Consider the following 18775-nt stretch of genomic DNA (forward strand, 5'->3'; position numbering starts at 1 on the left):
TCTTCAAGATAAGATCGCCATAGGCTACTGTTTGCCTAATTGTAGAATGATATAATAATCATCATTATTTACTATTAGTTTATAAAAATATATTTGTGCATTATGGCCGCATTTGCTGGTGTGTCAATAATGGCAACAGGGCATGTGACATACTTATATAAATGAATAAAAAAGTTTGTTTAAATCAAATATATATATTTTAAAACGTTTGCAAAATACGACATTCAGCCTCACTGAACGAGAGTAACAACGAGTTTTATCCGATACAGTGGATGAATGAAAGAATCTCGCCATTAGATCAAATCTGAAATTCAAATAGCATAGGCTATGTAAGTAAACAATGCTGCATAGGTGATGCAGTTAACTAAATTATTCGATCATATTTGACATGTTATGGGCTAAAGCTTAACGTAATTGTGCCAGAAATATCAAAACCCAGTGAAGTCTTGTAGAAGACTTATTAAAACAAAAAAACGGAATAGGTTTGATAAATTACAAACCTGCGTTGAGGCGGGTGTTAAATCTTAATAAGTGACCTCTTCAAGGCGCGTCCGAATTCAAAATGCAATTTATCATCAAATTGTAGGCTATGCTGTCCCTATTGAACATTTGCGCACTGGAAGAGGGCGACTCTAAGTTTCGGCTTTTGAAACCAGTAACTTCCTGAACATCTTTCAGCAACCAGATTCATTAGCAAATCAAATGTTAAGGAAGAAAGCGAGGTCGAGCATCTCACCGCAGCGAACCGCAATAAATTGTTAACAGTTTGCATAAAGCGTTTATGCCAATGTGTTTAATGCATGTTATAGGATAATATGAACAATGCGTACCAGTGATGAAAATGTAAATATCTTGAACATTGACACCATTAATTTTATACAAGTAGGTCTAAATGGCATTCTATCATATACCGAATCCTGTCATTGAGTAATCCTTTATTTTTATCTACACGCAAGATTAATTATATTTAAATACAAAATATCGTAAATTGTAACCCCACCCCCCACCTGCGCACACAAACATTGACTTGGCTTTCAAATACTCATAGGAACATATGATAATTTATCAAATAGTTTATTTGTGAACTCATCACACACAACAATGTCACACGTTTTCAGTCTGATAATCATTCCATAGTGTTAAGGGCAGCCACACGCTGATCTGTCCGTACTGCATTCCACACTGTCTGAAAGTGCCTGAAAACGCATGCCTCTTCCAAGCAACTTATTCCATCGGTGATCGCATTAGCACACTCAAAAAAAGAAGTTAGCAGTGCATTCTGGTAGCTGAACCTACAGCATATCTGAGTATCCCAAGACCAGTCTGATAGGTTGTGGTTTGGATTCAATCACAGCTAGTCTTAACTGGAAACGGGGGCACTTGTTTAGTGTTGTAATAATTTAGAGAGTCTGATGGCCTTATTATAGATAACTGTCATTCCGTGTGACAGTGATGGAGCTAACTTAACAACAGGGCCTATGAAAAAGACATGGACTTTAGTAACATTAGACAATGCTTCATCTCTCCACAGTGAACCTTAACTTTCTGTATTTTCAGACAACTTTCTGCTGTAAAACATACTCCTCCTCCTACTCCTCATACCGGTATGAATGTTCCCCCGGGACCGTGATACAGTCAGAAGGCGTGTACAATACACTTTTGCACAATGTTGTCTAAGTCCAATGTTCCTCAGATGATCTGGATGCCCACTTGACATAAGCAGCATTACTTTTCTCCTCTTGATGTGTAGATGATTCACTTTAACTAGTAACATGCTCCCATAACACAGCATGCCAAGATATTCCAATAAAGTTAAGTGATCCGTTATTCCTCCTGCTACATACATGAATGCGATCTGAAAAAACGTGCTGTACAAAGACACAATGTTTGTGGAAAAAATGCGAACCAGCCCTCGATGGCCTCGTTAACAAGACCTCCACCTACAGAAATAAAGTCCCTTTCGTCTGAATCGTACAATACATTATAAACATCAGATATGCAAGAATTCATCATTAGATACATATTTTCAAGTTAAAATGGAATTGGGGGAGGGAAAAAGACAATACAAGCACATTTACATATGTACACAGACGCAAGATTCAACCTGACCTCCTGACTCCCTGCCCCTGAACAGGCATGTGGGACACACTCAGGCCAACAGGCAACTCTCTCCAACTCAGCGTTGGTTGATAGGGTCTTGCTTTGATGCTGGGCTCACTGCCAGATTCATTAGTACTACATTAGTGACAAACATCTCTCCCTCACATGTTCCGCCTTAATAGGTCACTTAGAAAAGGAGACATTTATTATTGGTGTTTACCTAAAACGTTACATTGACAAAAAAAAACAAAAAAAACAATTGAATGAAGTGTGTAATTGTAATCCACGTAACGTTCCATTAGATAGTCTCTGTGTTGTACCTAGTTGTGGGGCTGAGGGAGGGGCGTGGCCTGCTGGTTGCTTAGCCGGGATAGGCTCAGCCCACCCAGATTGGTCTGGGGTGCTTATAAATCTCAAACCTGGTTGGTGCTCCTCTCTTATACTGTCAACGCCCAGAGCATTGATACTGCATTGATATATTCAGCTGAAAGGTTTTGGCATAAATTACAAAAAAAAACTGTTAACTCAGACAAATACAAACAGAGGGAAAACTCCACAGGTGTGATTCTAACATGATTCCTAAGTGTGACACGATCGATTTGGAGCATTCTCCGCTGTCGAGTCCTAGCCCGTGCGTTCTCCCAGAGCAGCCAACCAATCCCGCATCCCCTGCTTCCCCCCCGCGAGTGACGAGTCCTGCGGGGCCACGCCCCCCCGGGCCCGGTCACACCGTGGTGGTCTTGTGGTTGCCGTTGGAGGGCACGGACAGACGCAGGCCCTCGTCCTCCTCGTCCTCACTGTCAGAGTCCCCCAGGTCGGGGTGCAGTCTGAGGCGACTGCTACTGCTGGTGGTCTGGGGGCCCAGGTGGGCGGGGCCCAGGTGGGCGGGGCCCAGGTGGGCGGGGCCCCGGACTCCGTCTTCGTCGGAGGACTGGTACGACTCGTCATCCACCACGTAGTGGTTGACGATGTGGATCCCGTCAAAAGTGGGCGTCTTGACCACGCCCCTCTGGCCTTTTAGACAGCGGATCTGTGGAGACGAGGAGGAGGGGCGGTGTGAAGGAGTTCGAGGCAAACTGGCTAGTATGCAAACGCATGCCGACGAACAGTCACACACGGTGCACAAACTCGTACCACGACAAGGTCAATTTGAATCTGATTTGTATCGACAATTGAACGGGAAGGGAAATTACGTGCATTGGGGGGAGGGGGGGGGGGGGGATAGGACACATTCATGTGATTGACTTGGTTTCATGTTTTCAGTCAACGACCCCCAAACATGGTTAGGAACACGGTAGGGGCAAGTGAGGGTGGGGTCACAGGTCATCGTAAACAGGGTCTGCTCTCGACCACTGGGGGAAGCAGGGCCAATCTGCTTGTTGCCAACACTCACCTGGATTAGCCTGCCTCACAAAGACAGACATGTAGAAAGAGAGGCAGTCAAAGGGCCGGTTTAGAGACAGGGAAAATAACTCACAGAAATGGCCACATTTTAAGCTCGGCTACTCACTAATGTCACTTCTTTCAAATAATACACATGGCTAAGATACTAATAATCAGTGTCTAAAGTTGATCATGAAATGTTGAGGACGGAGTGATCGGTAGTTTTGCTGGGATCGCTTGTGTTCACTAGTCTACTCTTAGACGTGAGATCGTGTTTCCTGCTAGTAAAACAGTTTGTGTCAGCAGCAGGGGAGAGATTCACAGGCTTGCATCTTTACTGTTGAGACGTTTTCACAGCTTTTAGATCGGCCTCACCACAAACACTAATCAGCATGACAAGATGTCCCCTGTCCCATCGTCACTGCCTGACCAGCAGACCTGAGGTGGATGGGGGAACTCAGACAGACTCCTGATGCATGCCGACTACTACTCATTTACCTGACTACTTGTAAGGCAGGCACCACCTTTACGCCAAGTCCACCGGGAACACAATGCATGATTTAGAGATGCCCAGCAAGACTATGTCTAACTTTTTTTTCCTTTTTCTGCACCCTTTCACCTTTGATTCAACATACGAAGGCTCTGCTAAACTCTAAAACATCGAGCGCTTCATCTGATTTCGGGGTGGGGGAAACACATCGGTGTTAAAGTTGATTGAAGAAAATAGTCCATGTAATCTGGGTTTGGCTCTGCTTAATGCTGTTTTACTTAGAAGCAGTGGGTTGGGTGACAGGAAGTGAAGGGGTGTAGTTAACACTTTTTTACCTGGTGTTAACCTCAAAATACTTAAAAAAATAAATAATTTTTACAACATTTATGAACCAACAAAAACCATGCTACCATGATTTTTTTTGCTACCATTATTTTTTTGGGGGGGTTAAAAATGCGTTTAGGAGAACCACACTCTCCCCAAACTCCAGACATTATGTCTTCAGGACCCCCTGATCCAAACTTCCAACTCACCTCGTCTTTCAGCTCCGATATCTGGTCCTTCAGGTCGCGGATGTACTGGCTTGAATCTGTGTTGTTGAGCTGCCCCTGGACCTTCCCTTCTTCCTTCTGAAACACAACCACACCACACGCGTCTCATACGGGCCTCGCAATCTCAAACCCCGACAGCGGATCACGCAAAAAGGGATGGGTATGACTCAGTCGTCGAGCAGATCGAGAAGACGCAGGTCCCCCCCCCCCCATCATCTGTATGTCGCTATGGATACAAGCGTCTGGTAGGCCTGGCTGCACAGGAAGAGTGTGGATATTGTGAAACGGACACTTCATAATGGCTTTAATGGCAGCACTGCATCTTGTGGTTGTAAGGGCGATTAAAAGAGACCTGAGCTAAGGTGGTTTACCCTTTCACAGATCCTATACCTTTATAGACAGTCCTATTGAAACTACATGTAGGAGAATATGTCTGTCTGATTATAGTAACTACAGATACATCACTGGAAAAGTAGCATCATAGAGGATAAATATAGAGGTGGCAGCTAACAGTCAGAGATAAAGGAGGAAACCGAACACACGATAATGTCGGTTGAGTTCAATTTCCTCCTGAGGCTCTAGGGATGAGGGGCGAGTATCTTCGTTCAACAGCCAGAACACGCAAGCTGTTTACCTCCTCCACTGTGCCCATCTGCAACGTCAAAATCACTCCCTTCAGACGGCTAGTGAAAAACAACTGGGAGTGGGAGGCAGAGGGTGCAGGCTATCAAACCACAGACAAAACAAGGCTGGAACTGGGGGCAGAAAAGGAGAAGGTGTGCGGGGGGGAGGGAGGTGTGAGGTGAGATACAACTGCCCCCAAAATGTACACGGGAGATTTCAATTCCTGTGGTAGAGGTTAAATTGAGGGTGCAAGTTCCTGATAGGCCTCCGACAAAGAGAACTCGGCAAACATCCTTCTTCCAAGAATCTGTGTTTTTCTTGAGGTTTGCCCCCCCCCCACCACCACCACCTCCCTCCTACCCGCCACCTACCCCCTCACAAGTGATAAGGGTGAGGCAGTTAGTTAGACTTCCTCATGTTAAGCTATGTGAATCACCAGGTGTCATGGCTGTGGCCAGGGACGTCAAACGTCTAAGTAATGGCTTCCTCGTCTGTCTCCAACGACCACAAGACTGCTGTCCTTTGGAGACAAGCAAGTCTCACGTCGGTTTGGTTTTACGTTCCTGTGTCACGTACCATGTTTGACTCTCGTTGGTCAATGTTGTATTTAGAAAGATACTACAGGAACTACAATGAAATGAGTAAGTATGGCAGTAATATTATTTTGGTTGTAGTGAGAAGGGCTTTGGACATGTATGGTGACCTTTTGATGATTCAAAAGCAGACCTACCCTGTAACATTCATATCTGACATGACAGTCTACTATTTATCGTAAGACTATTATGAATAGAACATTTACACAACTTCGACGCCAATCACCAACTGAAAAAGAAGTAAGCGAGCAAAGCGTAAAAAACAGGAACTGGACGGGTTTCCTCTGTGAAAATCAGTCAGATTTGAAAAAGGCCTTCATGGAAAGCGAGGAAACGAAAGATATTCAGTGATCCTATCGATGTCATCTTAGAAAACGCTCTCACTAATTGGAATCTTTGAATCGTCTCACGCACTCAAAAAAGCGCGAGCTGTGCCTCTGAGGTGCATCTAATCCCTTCTTTAAATCTCTGAGCATGTCAAGATGCAAAAACTACAAATCAAGCGAGTCCCCTTTGATTCTAGCAGTAGTGTAATAGGAAGTGGTTTTCTTATCTTGAAGTGGAGATGGTTGTGCTGTGTTATCACCATGATCACGATGGATGTGGCTGGTTTTGAAACACCCCAAACATGATATAAAAAGTGTACCCTTTTTTGTTTGGGAAGAACTCAATGTGTCAAAACTGATGCTCCTCCAGCCCGCCGCCCAAGGTGTCAGTGTACTGCTTGGCGGCAGGAAGTGCCCCTGGAGCAGATAGGACAGGCAGTGAAGGCCTGGCGATACTCAAAGACGTCACCATCCATTCTGGCTCAGGAGGAGAGCACAGCTGAACTAGCATCGAGTCCCTCTCCTCCCACCTTCATCTGCGCCCGGGCCCAAGGTTAGCAGGCATCACCAGAAGGGTTGTAGAATCGATACCCCTCTCACTGGGCCTACCAAACTATCAACCCTTAACCCCAAGATACATGTTCACTGTCACCAACCACAGACCAAAACGAGCCTTCTGAACACGGGAATGGCGTTCTACAAAACATTTACATTTAGTCATTTAGCAGACGCTCTTATCCAGAGCGACTTACAGCAAGTACAGGGACATTCCCCCGAGGCAAGTAGGGTGAAGTGCCTTGCCCAAGGACACAACGTCAGTTGGCATGACCGGGAATCGAACTGGCAACCTTTGGATTACTAGCCCGACTCCCTCACCGCTCAGCCAACTGACTCCCTAAACGCTTGGTTGCTTCATTATGTTGAGCTGGGCAGACACATAGCACCATTTGCATCTCTTGCAGAAGAGGGTGGTGATAGTGGTAGGGTGATGTCACCTATGTTGTTGCTGAGGTGCCTAGTAACTAACCTCAGACCACACAGTGTGTGTGTGTGTGTGTCTGTAAGGTCTGAAACTAAGGTATAGGTTGGGCTTAAAAAAATCATCTAGATCAGAGTTTGGTTTTGTCATGAGAGGATACATGGTGTATGTGTGTGGGTGCATTTTGTCTAACACTTGTTTGCTCATAACAGCACCCCAGAATGAGGTGACTCACTTAGCTGATACACAACATCCCCAGTTAATTTCTCGCGAAGAGAAGATATACAATCACAGCCAATCTCCACTGTTACCCCCTGAGACAACCGCATCCCTTCCCAGTTCTATCACAGTTGATACAAAGCTGTGTGCTTGATTTTAAATTCGTAAATCCATGTTCACCACATACATTGCTTGCAGTAAAGGGTGGTCAAACGCACACAGAAAGTTTGTACTTCATTAGAGAATATAAGGAACCTCAGATTGATCGTACGTTATTTTTGAGGACACTGAAGCCGCTTAGATCACCTTATTTGACTGCTACACTGAATTTCCATGAAGAAAAATAGGTATCTTCCCCTGACCCTTATTGGTTTATGTGAGGTCCCTTTTATGCAGGCCATTCTTTGTTAATCCACCCCCCCCCACACACCTTTTCTTGTATTTTGCCTGACATACCCCACCTTCTTCCTCACATCAATGCAGAAACCCAAAATAGATACAGCCTTCTCTATCCGCATACCTTCCTGTAAGGGGCGTCTCTGAAAGCTAGTGGTGTACTCAAACTTCATCTGTTTGAAAGAAAGAAGAAAAAAAAATGAAAAGAAAAAGTCGAGTCGTTTTTAAACTGTTGGCCCAGCATGTGTTTGTTTGCACATTAGTGTGTGTTTGTGTACTGTGTGTGTGTGTACAGTGTGTGCATCGCACAGCCATGGAAAGTCTTCCTCTGGAAATTAGAACAGCACCTTCCTTGTCCTTCCTTAAAGTGAGGTTAAAGACCTTTTTATTTGATTTGTCTTATAAAAAATGAATGTTGATGCGGTTATTCTGTTTGTCTGTGTCTGTTATCATGTGGTGGTGCTGTTTAGCACTCTGTATAGCACATTGGTCAACGGAAGTTGTGTTTAATTGTGCTTTATAAATAAAGTGATTGATTGAGACAGGATAGCAGTACCTGTATCTCCAACTCTGAGACCTGTTGCTGGAGTTCGGCCATCGCGGCAATGTTGTCCGCCTCTCTCAGCCTCACTGCCATCACCTCCTCCTTGCTCTGAAACACACACACCAGCCTTCAAATCACACTGTGACACCAGACATTTATGCACAGGCATATCAGAGCGAGGGACTGCTCAGACATGCATGGCTGCCTTGAGAGTCGTTAATGACTGGGCACTGAACACAGCAGCGTGAAAAAAAAAAGGAGAGAGAAAAAAGACTTGAATGTGTTTTGTGATTTCTGAAGTGAGATTTGCTGAGCTGCAGAGAGCTGTTGACAGCGTCAAGATGCTATCGCTGTCTGAAAGCATTAGAAGCAGAAGAAGAAGCTTCCCTTTTCTGGAGCTGTATATTAATCTGGCAGGGAAGCAACAACTAGATAAAGCAGATTTCATAACCCATCAGCAAAACACTGATTAAGAACATTTTCCAGTTGAAAAATGGCACGATTTCAGCCTGCTGCAAAAGCAGCAAGGCCTTTGTGGGAGGGGGGGGGAGACTGTTTAGTCTGTCTGAAGCACAAACGCAGTTCGGAGAAGTTTAGAGGTTCGGAGTTTTGGGCTCCCTCGCTGTAGGTCCAACTGTGGGAGAAATTGGGATTTCCTGTGTGCTTACATTATTCACTAATCAATAGAACTCGTCATTGGATACTAATTAGTATGTTCTCATGTGAGCTTGCTATTAATACAAGTAGATTGTGTTCTGTGTCAGGGTTAATAGATGTTCGGGGCCAGGAGAAGGTACTGGGTAAACGTCCCTTGTCGTGAAGGACAGCTCCAGCTATGATGCAACAGGGCTGTTACCTTGCACTCGATCTCGGCCTGTTTGCGTTTGAACTCCTGCAGCTGCAGGAGCAGACCCTTGTTCTGGCTGGTCAGCGACTCCATGCGCTCCTGAAAAACTCTGCCCTCCTGCTCCGCCCGGCGAAGTTGGTTGCCATGGATCTGGTTCTGGATGGCACAACAAAAAAACGTTTCCCCCCCGATTAAGACTCATAATACATACATTTTAGCAGACATTTAGATTTATGCATTTTGCAGACGCTTTTATCCAAAGCGACTTCCAAGAGAGAGCTTTACAAAAGAGCATAGGTCACTGATCATAACAACGAGATAGCCCCAAACATTGCGAGCAGCCAAAACATGAAGCATACATTGTGAAAAAACAAATAAGTGCTTAAGGGATTTGTTAATCAGGTTTCAGTACATGCTAGGATCCTGTACCTGCATTTTCACATTATTTACTTAACAGAACACTAAAGGAAGTCAGGGTGTGTGGAAAGCACGGCTGTGCGCATTACTACCGCCCTCTACTGGTTGTAGTTAGACAGTGCACCTCGTGGCACCTGTCAGTCAAGCTGACGCAGGACTATTCGTGCGGGGGCTGTGGGGCTGGGCAGCTGTGACCTCTGACCTGTGTCTCCATCTCCAGCATCCTCTGTCGGCCCTCTCGGAGCTCTGCCAGGGCCTCGGCCTCCCGCAGCCTGGCGCTCATCAGCTCGTCCTGAAGCTCGCTCACCGCATTCTTCCGTGGGCTGTCCTTCCAGCGGCCGGCCGTGCGCGCCAGGTGACGCTGTGGGGGAGACATGGGGACACACCGTCACTCAAGACAAGGGGACACACCGTCACTCAAGACATGGGGACACACCGTCACTCAAGACATGGGGACACACCGTCACACAAGACATGGGGACACACCGTCACTCAAGACATGGGGACACACCGTCACTCAAGACATGGGGACACACCGTCACACAAGACATGGGGACACACCGTCACTCACATTTAGTCATTTAGCAGACGCTCTTATCCAGAGCGACTTACAGTAAGTACAGGGACATTCCCCCCGAGGCAAGTAGGGTGAAGTGCCTTGCCCAAGGACACAATGTCATTTTTCATGCCGGGAATCGAACCGGCAACCTTCTGATTAATAGCCCGATTCCCTAACCGCTCAGCCACCTGACTCCATACTCCCACTCACAACGCTAAACGTTCCATCGGGGGCGGTGAAGGTGCTGCGCGTGCAGGTTGTGGCTGCTCTCTGTTTCGTGTGAGGTTTTGTCGCTATGCTCGTGTCTTTCATGAGAAGTATTGGCATGACTGCATAAGTGGAGTCAGGTGGCTGAGTCAGGTGGCTGAGCGGTGAGGGAATCGGGCTAGTAATCCGAAGGTTGCCAGTTCGATTCCCGGTCATGCCAACTGACGTTGTGTCCTTGGGCAAGGCACTTCACCCTACTTGCCTCGGGGGGAATGTCCCTGTACTTACTGTAAGTCGCTCTGGATAAGAGCGTCTGCTAAATGACTAAATGTAATGTAAATGTAAGTGTCAAATGCCATATGTCAGTAGGAAGATAATAATTGTGGAGGTAGAACTTTTTCTCTTGGGTTCTCTTTCGCAAAAGGTTTTCTGTTTTGGTGAGTTTGGTGTCTAGGCTTGTGTCTTCAGCAGGAGAACAGCTACTGTGCGTGTGTGTGTGTGAGAGAGAGAGTCTCTGTGTGTGTTTAGAAGGAGCTTACCTGCCAGTGCTCCTCCAGATCTCTGACCTGTTGTCTCAGCTCCTTCAGGCCCGTCACGGCCTCCGCCTCCCGCAGCTTCACCCCCATCAGCTCCTCCTGCAGTCTCACCACGTTGTACTCGTCTGGCAGAGACGTGTTCCTCTGGAGGAGACAACAGCAGCTTTACATGGACATTTAGTTTACATTTAGCAAACGCTCTTATCCAGAGTGATTTACAGTAAGTACAGGGACATTCCCCTCCCTGAGGAAAGTAGGGTGAAGTGCCTTGCCCAAGGACACAACGTAATTTTTTCACGGCCTGGAATCGAACCGGCAACTTTCTGATTAATAGCCCGATTCCCTAACCGCTTGGCCGTCTGACAGTTTTGAGGGTGCAGGTTCCTGATAGGCCTTCAGTGAAACTTCAAATCCAAGGCCGGGAGGAGGAGGGAGGGGGGTGACAGTGCCTCCAGGGGTGAGACTAGATCCCAGTGCCACCGACGTGACATCACGGTGTGACATCACGACGATCCACCTCCCGCTCACCTTCTCGATGTCCAGGATCTTGTCCTGCATCTCCTTGAGGGCGCACTGGGACTCGGCCTCCTTTAGCCGGGCCTGGACCAGCTCCCTCTCCAGCTGCAGGGTGAACTCCTCGCTGTAGCGGGGGCTTCCCTTCTACAGCCCGGCGGGGAGGGGGGGGGGGGGAGGGGGAGGGGGGGGGAGGAGAAGGGATATGGAGGAGGAGGAGTGAGGGGGAGGAGGATATGGAGGAGCGAGGGAATATGGAGGAGCCAAGAGGAGGAAGAGCGAGGGGGAGGAGAAGGGATATGGAGGAGCGAGGGGGAGGAGGAGAGGGAATATGGAGGAGCGAGGGGGAGGAGGAGGAGGAAGAGAGGGGATATGGAGGAGCGAGGAGGAGGAGGAGAGGGAATATGGAGGAGCGAGGGGGAGGAGGAGGAGAGGGGATATGGAGGAGCGAGGAGGAGGAGAGGGAATATGGAGGAGCGAGGGGGAGGAGGAGAGGGAATATGGAGGAGCGAGGGGGAGGAGGAGAGGGGATATGGAGGAGCGAGGGGGAGGAGGAGGAAGAGAGGGGATATGGAGGAGCGAGGGGGAGGAGGAGGAAGAGAGGGGATATGGAGGAGCGAGGGGGAGGAGGAGGAAGAGAGGGGATATGGAGGAGCGAGGGGGAGGAGGAGAGGAGGAGGAAGAGAGGGGATATGGAGGAGCGAGGGGAAGGAGGAGAGGGGGAGCCAGTTAGGAGGTGAGTTGGTCCATTATACTCGTTGTCATGTCCATAACATTAGTCTCTTGACTAAACAGATGATTATGCTCAGAATACAAAACGGTGTGGTCCAACTGCATTGGAAATACGTGTTGATCGTCTTGTCTTGCTTGCATGTTTATCGTTTCCACGACCAAGATTTAGCGGGATAGTGCTGTAAGAACACATTTTGAATTCTTTCCACTTGATTTTAACAAGAGGAAAGAACCTCCCGGTTACTGAAAACTACATGCATGTTTGATGGCAGCTCACTCTCCAAGCAAGGCACTGTCTTATGTAAAACAGCACTTTCATATTCATTACACACATTATCTCATGATGAATCTCTCACTGCGGCCATAAATAATACAGTGTACCCTCTTGGATGCTTGGTCAACGCCTGTGCGCCCAAACAGCCAAGTAGGTTCAGCACAGCTCTGTGTAGCACCTATCACCATCAGGCGGCTGATTACATATTCACGATTGTGTTCCTGGTGATGTTAAAAAAGGCTCCAAATGGTGGCTTTGCTGTATGGAACACTGTGTCCTGATTTGAAGCGATGCATGCAAAACGTGTCATTATGCAAAGAGACAGAACTAAAGGGGGGGGGGGCTGGAGGGAATCAATCCATCTCTTCTGTGACAAGTGATTTCGTCGCTAGGCAACATATGCACTTTCACTGCCGGAGAGAAATAACCACATTGATGGATTACGAAAACAACATCCACACCGCGAAGGAAATGTAAAAAGTTGCAGATAAATCAACCCTCAGTGTCATTACACAACACAAACCATTACGGCTGCACCACATCCCCCCCCCAAAAAAACACCAGCATCATTTTTGCCTCCATCACAAGCTGATGGTATCCTTTTCAGGGGAGTGGGTTTGCCCCGTGCTGGCTGGAGGAGAGTCCGTCTGTGAGCTCTTCCCTCCACCAGGGGGCGGCTTGGCCCCTCCTTACCGCTGGGTGGCGCTGCGGCTGCCGGAGTTGGCTGATGACGCCCAGGGCCTGCTCCAGCTGAGCGCTGGTGTCCTCGCCCTGCTGCCTGACCGTGGCCAGCTCCCGCTTCACCAGGTAGCTCTCCTCGGCCTCCTGGGCTCGCGTCACTTGTCCCTTGGGACATAACCAACCAGGAGGGGGGGGGGAGGGGGGGGAGCCCGACAGGACCATGGTGGGGGGGGGGGAGGGGGGGAGGTCGGAAGAGGGCGGGCAAATCGATGTGGTAAGAGATTGAGTTTTGGAAACGCATGCCGTCGTTTTGTTTTTTTTCTTTTATAGGCTTCTTGAGATTCGTTAGTTGGCCTTGATTAACAGTGCGAGGATTTAGCTCGGCATGGTACGATACATAACGATATCTTGATGTGAGATTATACATGCACTTCTTAAAGTTTAACCCTTGTGTTATCTTCGGGTCATTCTGACCCATCAGTCATTGTGACCCACCGTCGTATTGCGACAAATTTACCTCATACAAAAACAAAGTGAAGCATTTTCTTTTAACTGTCGGGCTGTCTCAGACCCCCCACATTGCGAAGGTTAAAAGAAAATTATTTTTATTTGTTTTTGTATTGGGTAAAATTGGGTAAACACAATGATGGTTCGTTATGAACCTTTGGGTCATGTGACCCGAAGGCAGCACGAGGGTTAACTTCTTTGTGATTTGTAATAGGGAGAGCAAATTTTCTACTTGTATTTTATTTTCCAAAATTTTTTTTTGCTGTACAAAAATAGCAATCATAAGCATGCAGAGCTTAAATACATAAAGAAGTCTGAGAGGAAGGGAAGGGCAGAGTAAGGAAGGGAGGATAAGAAGAAATAAAGATTATACCTGGATCAATCTATCTGCCAAGGAAGCACTTTCCTACAAAACAGAAACATCAAGACAAGCGTAGAGGGAGAGAAACCAGAGAAGACAGTTTACAACACAAATAAAAAGACATTTGATTTATTTCGAAAAGAAAATGCTATGTACATTTTCCATCCTCCTTTTGAAAATATTTTATTCGGTTATTTCTTTTGTCATCTCTAAGGAGGTAGAAAAGGAACATGGCCTTCGGGTGTGGGTGAGGTGAGGTGGGGATGAAATGAAAGTTAGTGGCATTAGTGACGACATGGTGACAAGGTTTCAGACAGGCAAAGCAAAGGGCAGCTAGCTACAAAGCAGAGATAGAGAGCAGTACAAGTCCGCAGCACAGTGAGTGTGTTTAGAAGTCATGCTTTTTTTTTTTTTTTAAACAGCCACTTGAGGTATCTTTTAATGTTGTTACGTCGAGTTTCGGAAAACCTTCAAAATGATTTGAGTTAGTCGTGTTCAGAGGAGTGAGTCATGAGGAGATGTTTTGGGGGCCAAAGACGGCAGCCTAGAAACTGGCTTGGAAGGGACACTGTGACATGAGTGGGTTAAACTTTGAGACCAGGGTTCTCCGTTGGTGCCTGCAGGCCATCCTCTGCCCAGGTGTCATGCACGGTGCCCTGGTCAGGCCAAGACACACCAGCCTAGAACCAAGCAAGCAGAGCTGCGACCATGCACCGTGGCATGCAGTCACATCCAAGAGGATGTGTCCTCTCACGCAGTTAACTCTCACATTTCATCAAGCCGCTTGCAGATGCCGTTTCGGTTAGTCGTGTCAAGTCCCGCCCCTCCCCCTCGCATGACAGCCAATCAGATGCAGCAGCCACTGTTCTGACGCGTGACAAGCTGTCGCTCCTCCAAAGCCAACCTCTGCTTAACAAAGTCAACAGCATCTACGTAGATTCACAAGAACCCACCCCCCCCCCCTCCAGGCAGAGGGGGGGCTACTGTGTCTTTTGATTGGACGTTCCACCCCGGCTCAGCCCAGGAAAAAGCAAAAAAGGCCTGCGTGTCGGAATATGGATGGATGGTGAGTGGAGAAGAGCGGGATGGTTTATTGTGGATGGTCCTGTGTGGACGAGTTTGACGGAGGGTGACCTTGCAATGAAATGATACGGAGGGCCCCTCGGTTCAAATCCCCCCGGCCTACCCTCCGTGACCTTCGGCGGCACTCACTTTCTCCAGCGTGTCGATCCTCTGTTTCAGCAGACGGTTCTCAGTGCGCAGCCTCTGGAAGAGGAAGAGAAGATCATCACACACTGCTACACACACACACACACACACACACACACACACACACACACAGGCCTGTAGGTAGCTGGCCTCTCATCCCTCTGAATCGTGTACAGACCGCTCAGCGACACTCACCTTAATCTCCACTTGCTCCTCCATCTCCTTGGTTTTGATTGTAGTGTATTCTTTTTCTAGCCTAAAATACAAGATATATATATATATATATATTTTTTTTTAAGACAGAATATTAAGACAACCAGTGAGCGTTGGTGCTCCTAACCCAGTGGAAGAATAAAGCCCTCACTTCTTCATCTTCTTGGCGTTGTACTTGACTTGATAGGCAGCCTGTATGACCTTGTCTGGTCCGCTGTCCAGCTGGTGTGGGATGATCTTCTGAAAGTGCTGAAAGAGGGAGACCAAACACACACGCTTCAATCCCTTCCCTCAAACTGCCATCGTCACGTATTGTTAAATCTCTTTTCTTTGCTTCGGTTGAGGTCCGGTCGTACCTGTAACATTCCCTCCATGTCCAGCTGGATGAGTTCTGTCTGGTTCATCTGCAGGATCGCCAGGCCCACGCGAAACACGATCTCCAAACCCTGAGGAGAACAGCAGCGATGAGCTGGGACTTGAAACGGGAGCATTATTCGGTCAAATGTTTACGTGAGCATTCGTTGGAGGACAGGCGGTCACGTTTTATGGTGACTTGATACCTAAGCCACTATTGGGAGATTACAGGTTGTTTATGAGGAGGGTACTCCTAACTAGTCCGAGAATGTTCAATTCTTACTTTTTATCAACAGGGGGCACCAATGGACAGCATGTATTCATTTCACTCGCTGGCTTCTCATATGACAGAGACACTGCTGACACACCGGAACATTCCCGTGGTCTCGCGGTCACGGCAGAGGCAAAGCGCGGATGGCCGCCGTCGACTCTCTCACCTCACACATGAAGATGTCGAATATCCTGGTTGCGACTGGCAGGGGGAAGGAGGTGAGGAAGATGGTGAGGAACCAGGAGGAGGCGTACATGGAGGTGTGGAAGCTCTGGGCTTGGAAGTGAAGGTGGAGCTCGGGCAGGTGCTCCTGTGAAGACATTTACATTTAGTCATTTAGCAGACGCTCTTATCCAGAGCGACTTACAGTAAGTACAGGGACATTCTCCCCGAGGCAAGTAGGGTGAAGTGCCTTGCCCAAGGACACAACGTCAGTTGGCATGAGCGGGAATCGAACTGGCAACCTTCGGATTACTAGTCCGACTCCCTCACCGCTCAGCCACCTGACTCCCTGAAGAGGGGCGGAGACAGACCAGGTCGACCAGAGGAGAGATTTCTTTCAAAACTATCATTTTATTCACAGAGAAGTATACATTGTTATTTATCAGGGCCGTGACAACGAACGACCTGCAGAACACGGTTTGGAGGAGGGACAGGAGTGCTGCTCTGGCATGCGGCACGTCCTACCTGTATCATACATTCAAACTGGAACATGCAGAGGCCCAGCTCAGCCATGGTGGGTTTGAAAAGCTCCCTCAGTCTGTAATCCTGCATCAGTTTCACAAACACACAGAACGCCTCCTCCTCTGGCATCTAGGAGACAAAAAGAAGAACTTTTTAAAATGCCCCGTTCCTACAAATTCCTCGCGCAGACAATCTACGAGATCAACTGTGACTGGTTTTCTGCGATGTGGTTGCCGGGAAGATTACCTGCATGAGCAGCAGTCCGACGATGAAAGCACTTCCTTGGCAGTAACCAACCTCTCTGTCCACCAGGGAATAGGCCTTCAGGAAACAGGAAGTAAATGTTCAGCAACAGTCACGAGAGTTCCAAATAAATAGATAAGGAAAGAAAAGTACACAGCTAAGGGCTTTTCAAGGTCAAACTGTTGATTCAACACTTCTTAACAACCTGTATTCGGCAATTCAGCATATTGTGATGGTTCTGCCTCAGAAATAGGGTCGTCAGGTGGCTGAGCGGTGAGGGAAGCGGGCTAGTAATCTGAAGTTTGCCAGTTCGATTCCCGGCCATGCCAGATGACGTTGTGTCCTTGGGCAAGGCACTTCTCACCCTACTTGCCTCGGTACTGTCCATGTACTTACTGTAGTCACTCTGGATAAGAGCGTCTGCTAAATGACTAAATGTAAATTTAAAATGAGCTTTCGGAACGGCGAGAAATGATAATGTTCAGTTTTTTTTTGGGGGGGGGGGGGGGGGGGGTGCGATGGCTTCATTAGGCCAGAGCAGGAACGCGGTAGAGGTTTTTTAGCATATTAGTAGGTTCAGGGTACATGTTTTATTTACATTTACATTTAGTCATTTAGCAGACGCTCTTATCCAGAGCAACTTACAGTAAGTACATGGATATTCCCCCCGAGGCAAGTAGGGTGAAGTGCCTTGCCCAATGACACAACGTCCAGAATCGAACCGGCCGGAATCGAACCGGCAACCTTCTGATTATAGCCCGATTCCCTAACCGCTCAGCCATCTGACCCCCATTTTGCGAACGTTCACCTTCATGACGTTGAAGAGAACCTCCTGTCCCGAACAGTCCTTCTCCTTGAAGAAGTCGTGCTCGGGGTAGGTGCGAGCGATGTCCCTGCGGATCAGCTTCTCGCAGGGCGACGTCATCTTCAGCAGCTCCGAGTACTGGTCTTTGATGGGCATGTTCTGGGCATCGCACAGCAACTGCCAAACTATCGCCCGGAAATGGTGAGGAATCCCTTTCCTGACTAGATCCTGTTTGGGGAGAAGGAACGAAGGCAGCCTTGAGCACAGAGCTGTTCTTTGCATATTTGAAGATTAGTTTGTGCAGTTATGACTTAGGGAAATGTCTCAAAGTTTGGTGAAGGAGTCTAGAAAAGCAATATGCGGTGTTATGACTTAGTTGAGTCATGGAGCCAACTTGCTGCCGTGTTCTAATGATCTCCCCACACAACGTGTACCTCAGGTCCCTATAATACATTTTACTAAATATAATCTTGTCAGTGAGGTGCTCTGCCGAGTATAACGTTTCTTTAGCATATTATTGCCAAAGACACTTGATTAAGTTATTTCCGCTAGTGAGAGAGAACATGTGTGTGTGTGTGTGTGTCCCAGATGCTGAACTCATCAGACCAGATGCAGAGGTCCACCCACACTGGCTTGCAGCAGGGGATCTCTCTGCCCTGTCAGAGAGGTCAGCCAGGACAAGGCCAGGCCTTGTGTTAGAACAATACGCCCTCGTATCTGAGTGAAAGCTGTGCTCCTCGTCTCCCAGCTCACTCTACACTCCTGGTACCCCCCTCTCTGGATCCCACAGCTGGCCCATGGTCTCTCTCACACACACACGCAAGCGGAAACTCGTGAATTACACATACGCCTGTGAATACATCTAGAGAAACACTCTAGTTTGCCACTCTGCTGTGTATTCACATAGGGACGGCTGCATAGGGAAGACTAGCTTTCTGGGAACTAGGTCCTGAGGAAATGTTTTAAGAATCTCGATGACTATGATGGTTTAAGAGGTCTGCTGACAAAGACAAAAAATTGTTTTGCTTTTTTCTTGCAGTAAAAAGACAGGAAAGAGCGTAGATTAAAAAGTCAAGAAAAAAAAGGTTGGTTAAAAAGTCGTGATATGACAACATTTTGCTATGACAAATATGTGTTCGCATGGCATTGATCGGCAT

General features: G+C 47.5%; 1 protein-coding gene across 5 annotated transcripts in view; it reads right to left on the bottom strand.

Moving 5' to 3' along the window:
* Window positions 1-1058: 1058 nt before the first annotated feature.
* The window catches only part of evi5b (ecotropic viral integration site 5b), a 28377-nt gene continuing 10660 nt past the window's right edge, over window positions 1059-18775 (bottom strand). For 2 of the 5 annotated variants that reach the window (XM_067230758.1, XM_067230759.1), the window contains exons 4-20: window positions 17622-17846; window positions 16817-16891; window positions 16574-16699; window positions 16053-16196; window positions 15618-15707; window positions 15413-15510; window positions 15244-15304; window positions 15052-15105; window positions 13852-13884; window positions 12984-13136; window positions 11300-11431; window positions 10775-10915; window positions 9672-9830; window positions 9062-9208; window positions 8218-8313; window positions 4507-4602; window positions 1059-3130 (exon numbers count right to left, since the gene is read on the bottom strand). In XM_067230758.1, coding sequence (XP_067086859.1) covers window positions 2825-3130; window positions 4507-4602; window positions 8218-8313; window positions 9062-9208; window positions 9672-9830; window positions 10775-10915; window positions 11300-11431; window positions 12984-13136; window positions 13852-13884; window positions 15052-15105; window positions 15244-15304; window positions 15413-15510; window positions 15618-15707; window positions 16053-16196; window positions 16574-16699; window positions 16817-16891; window positions 17622-17846 — 2136 coding nt within the window. In that variant the 3' untranslated portion in view covers window positions 1059-2824. The remainder of the gene's footprint in view (window positions 3131-4506; window positions 4603-8217; window positions 8314-9061; window positions 9209-9671; window positions 9831-10774; window positions 10916-11299; window positions 11432-12983; window positions 13137-13851; window positions 13885-15051; window positions 15106-15243; window positions 15305-15412; window positions 15511-15617; window positions 15708-16052; window positions 16197-16573; window positions 16700-16816; window positions 16892-17621; window positions 17847-18775) is intronic. The other 3 variants (XM_067230760.1, XM_067230761.1, XM_067230762.1) reach the window with 3 other exon arrangements.

Source organism: Osmerus mordax, chromosome 27, assembly GCF_038355195.1.
Source record: "Osmerus mordax isolate fOsmMor3 chromosome 27, fOsmMor3.pri, whole genome shotgun sequence".
NCBI classification, from domain to species: domain Eukaryota; kingdom Metazoa; phylum Chordata; class Actinopteri; order Osmeriformes; family Osmeridae; genus Osmerus; species Osmerus mordax.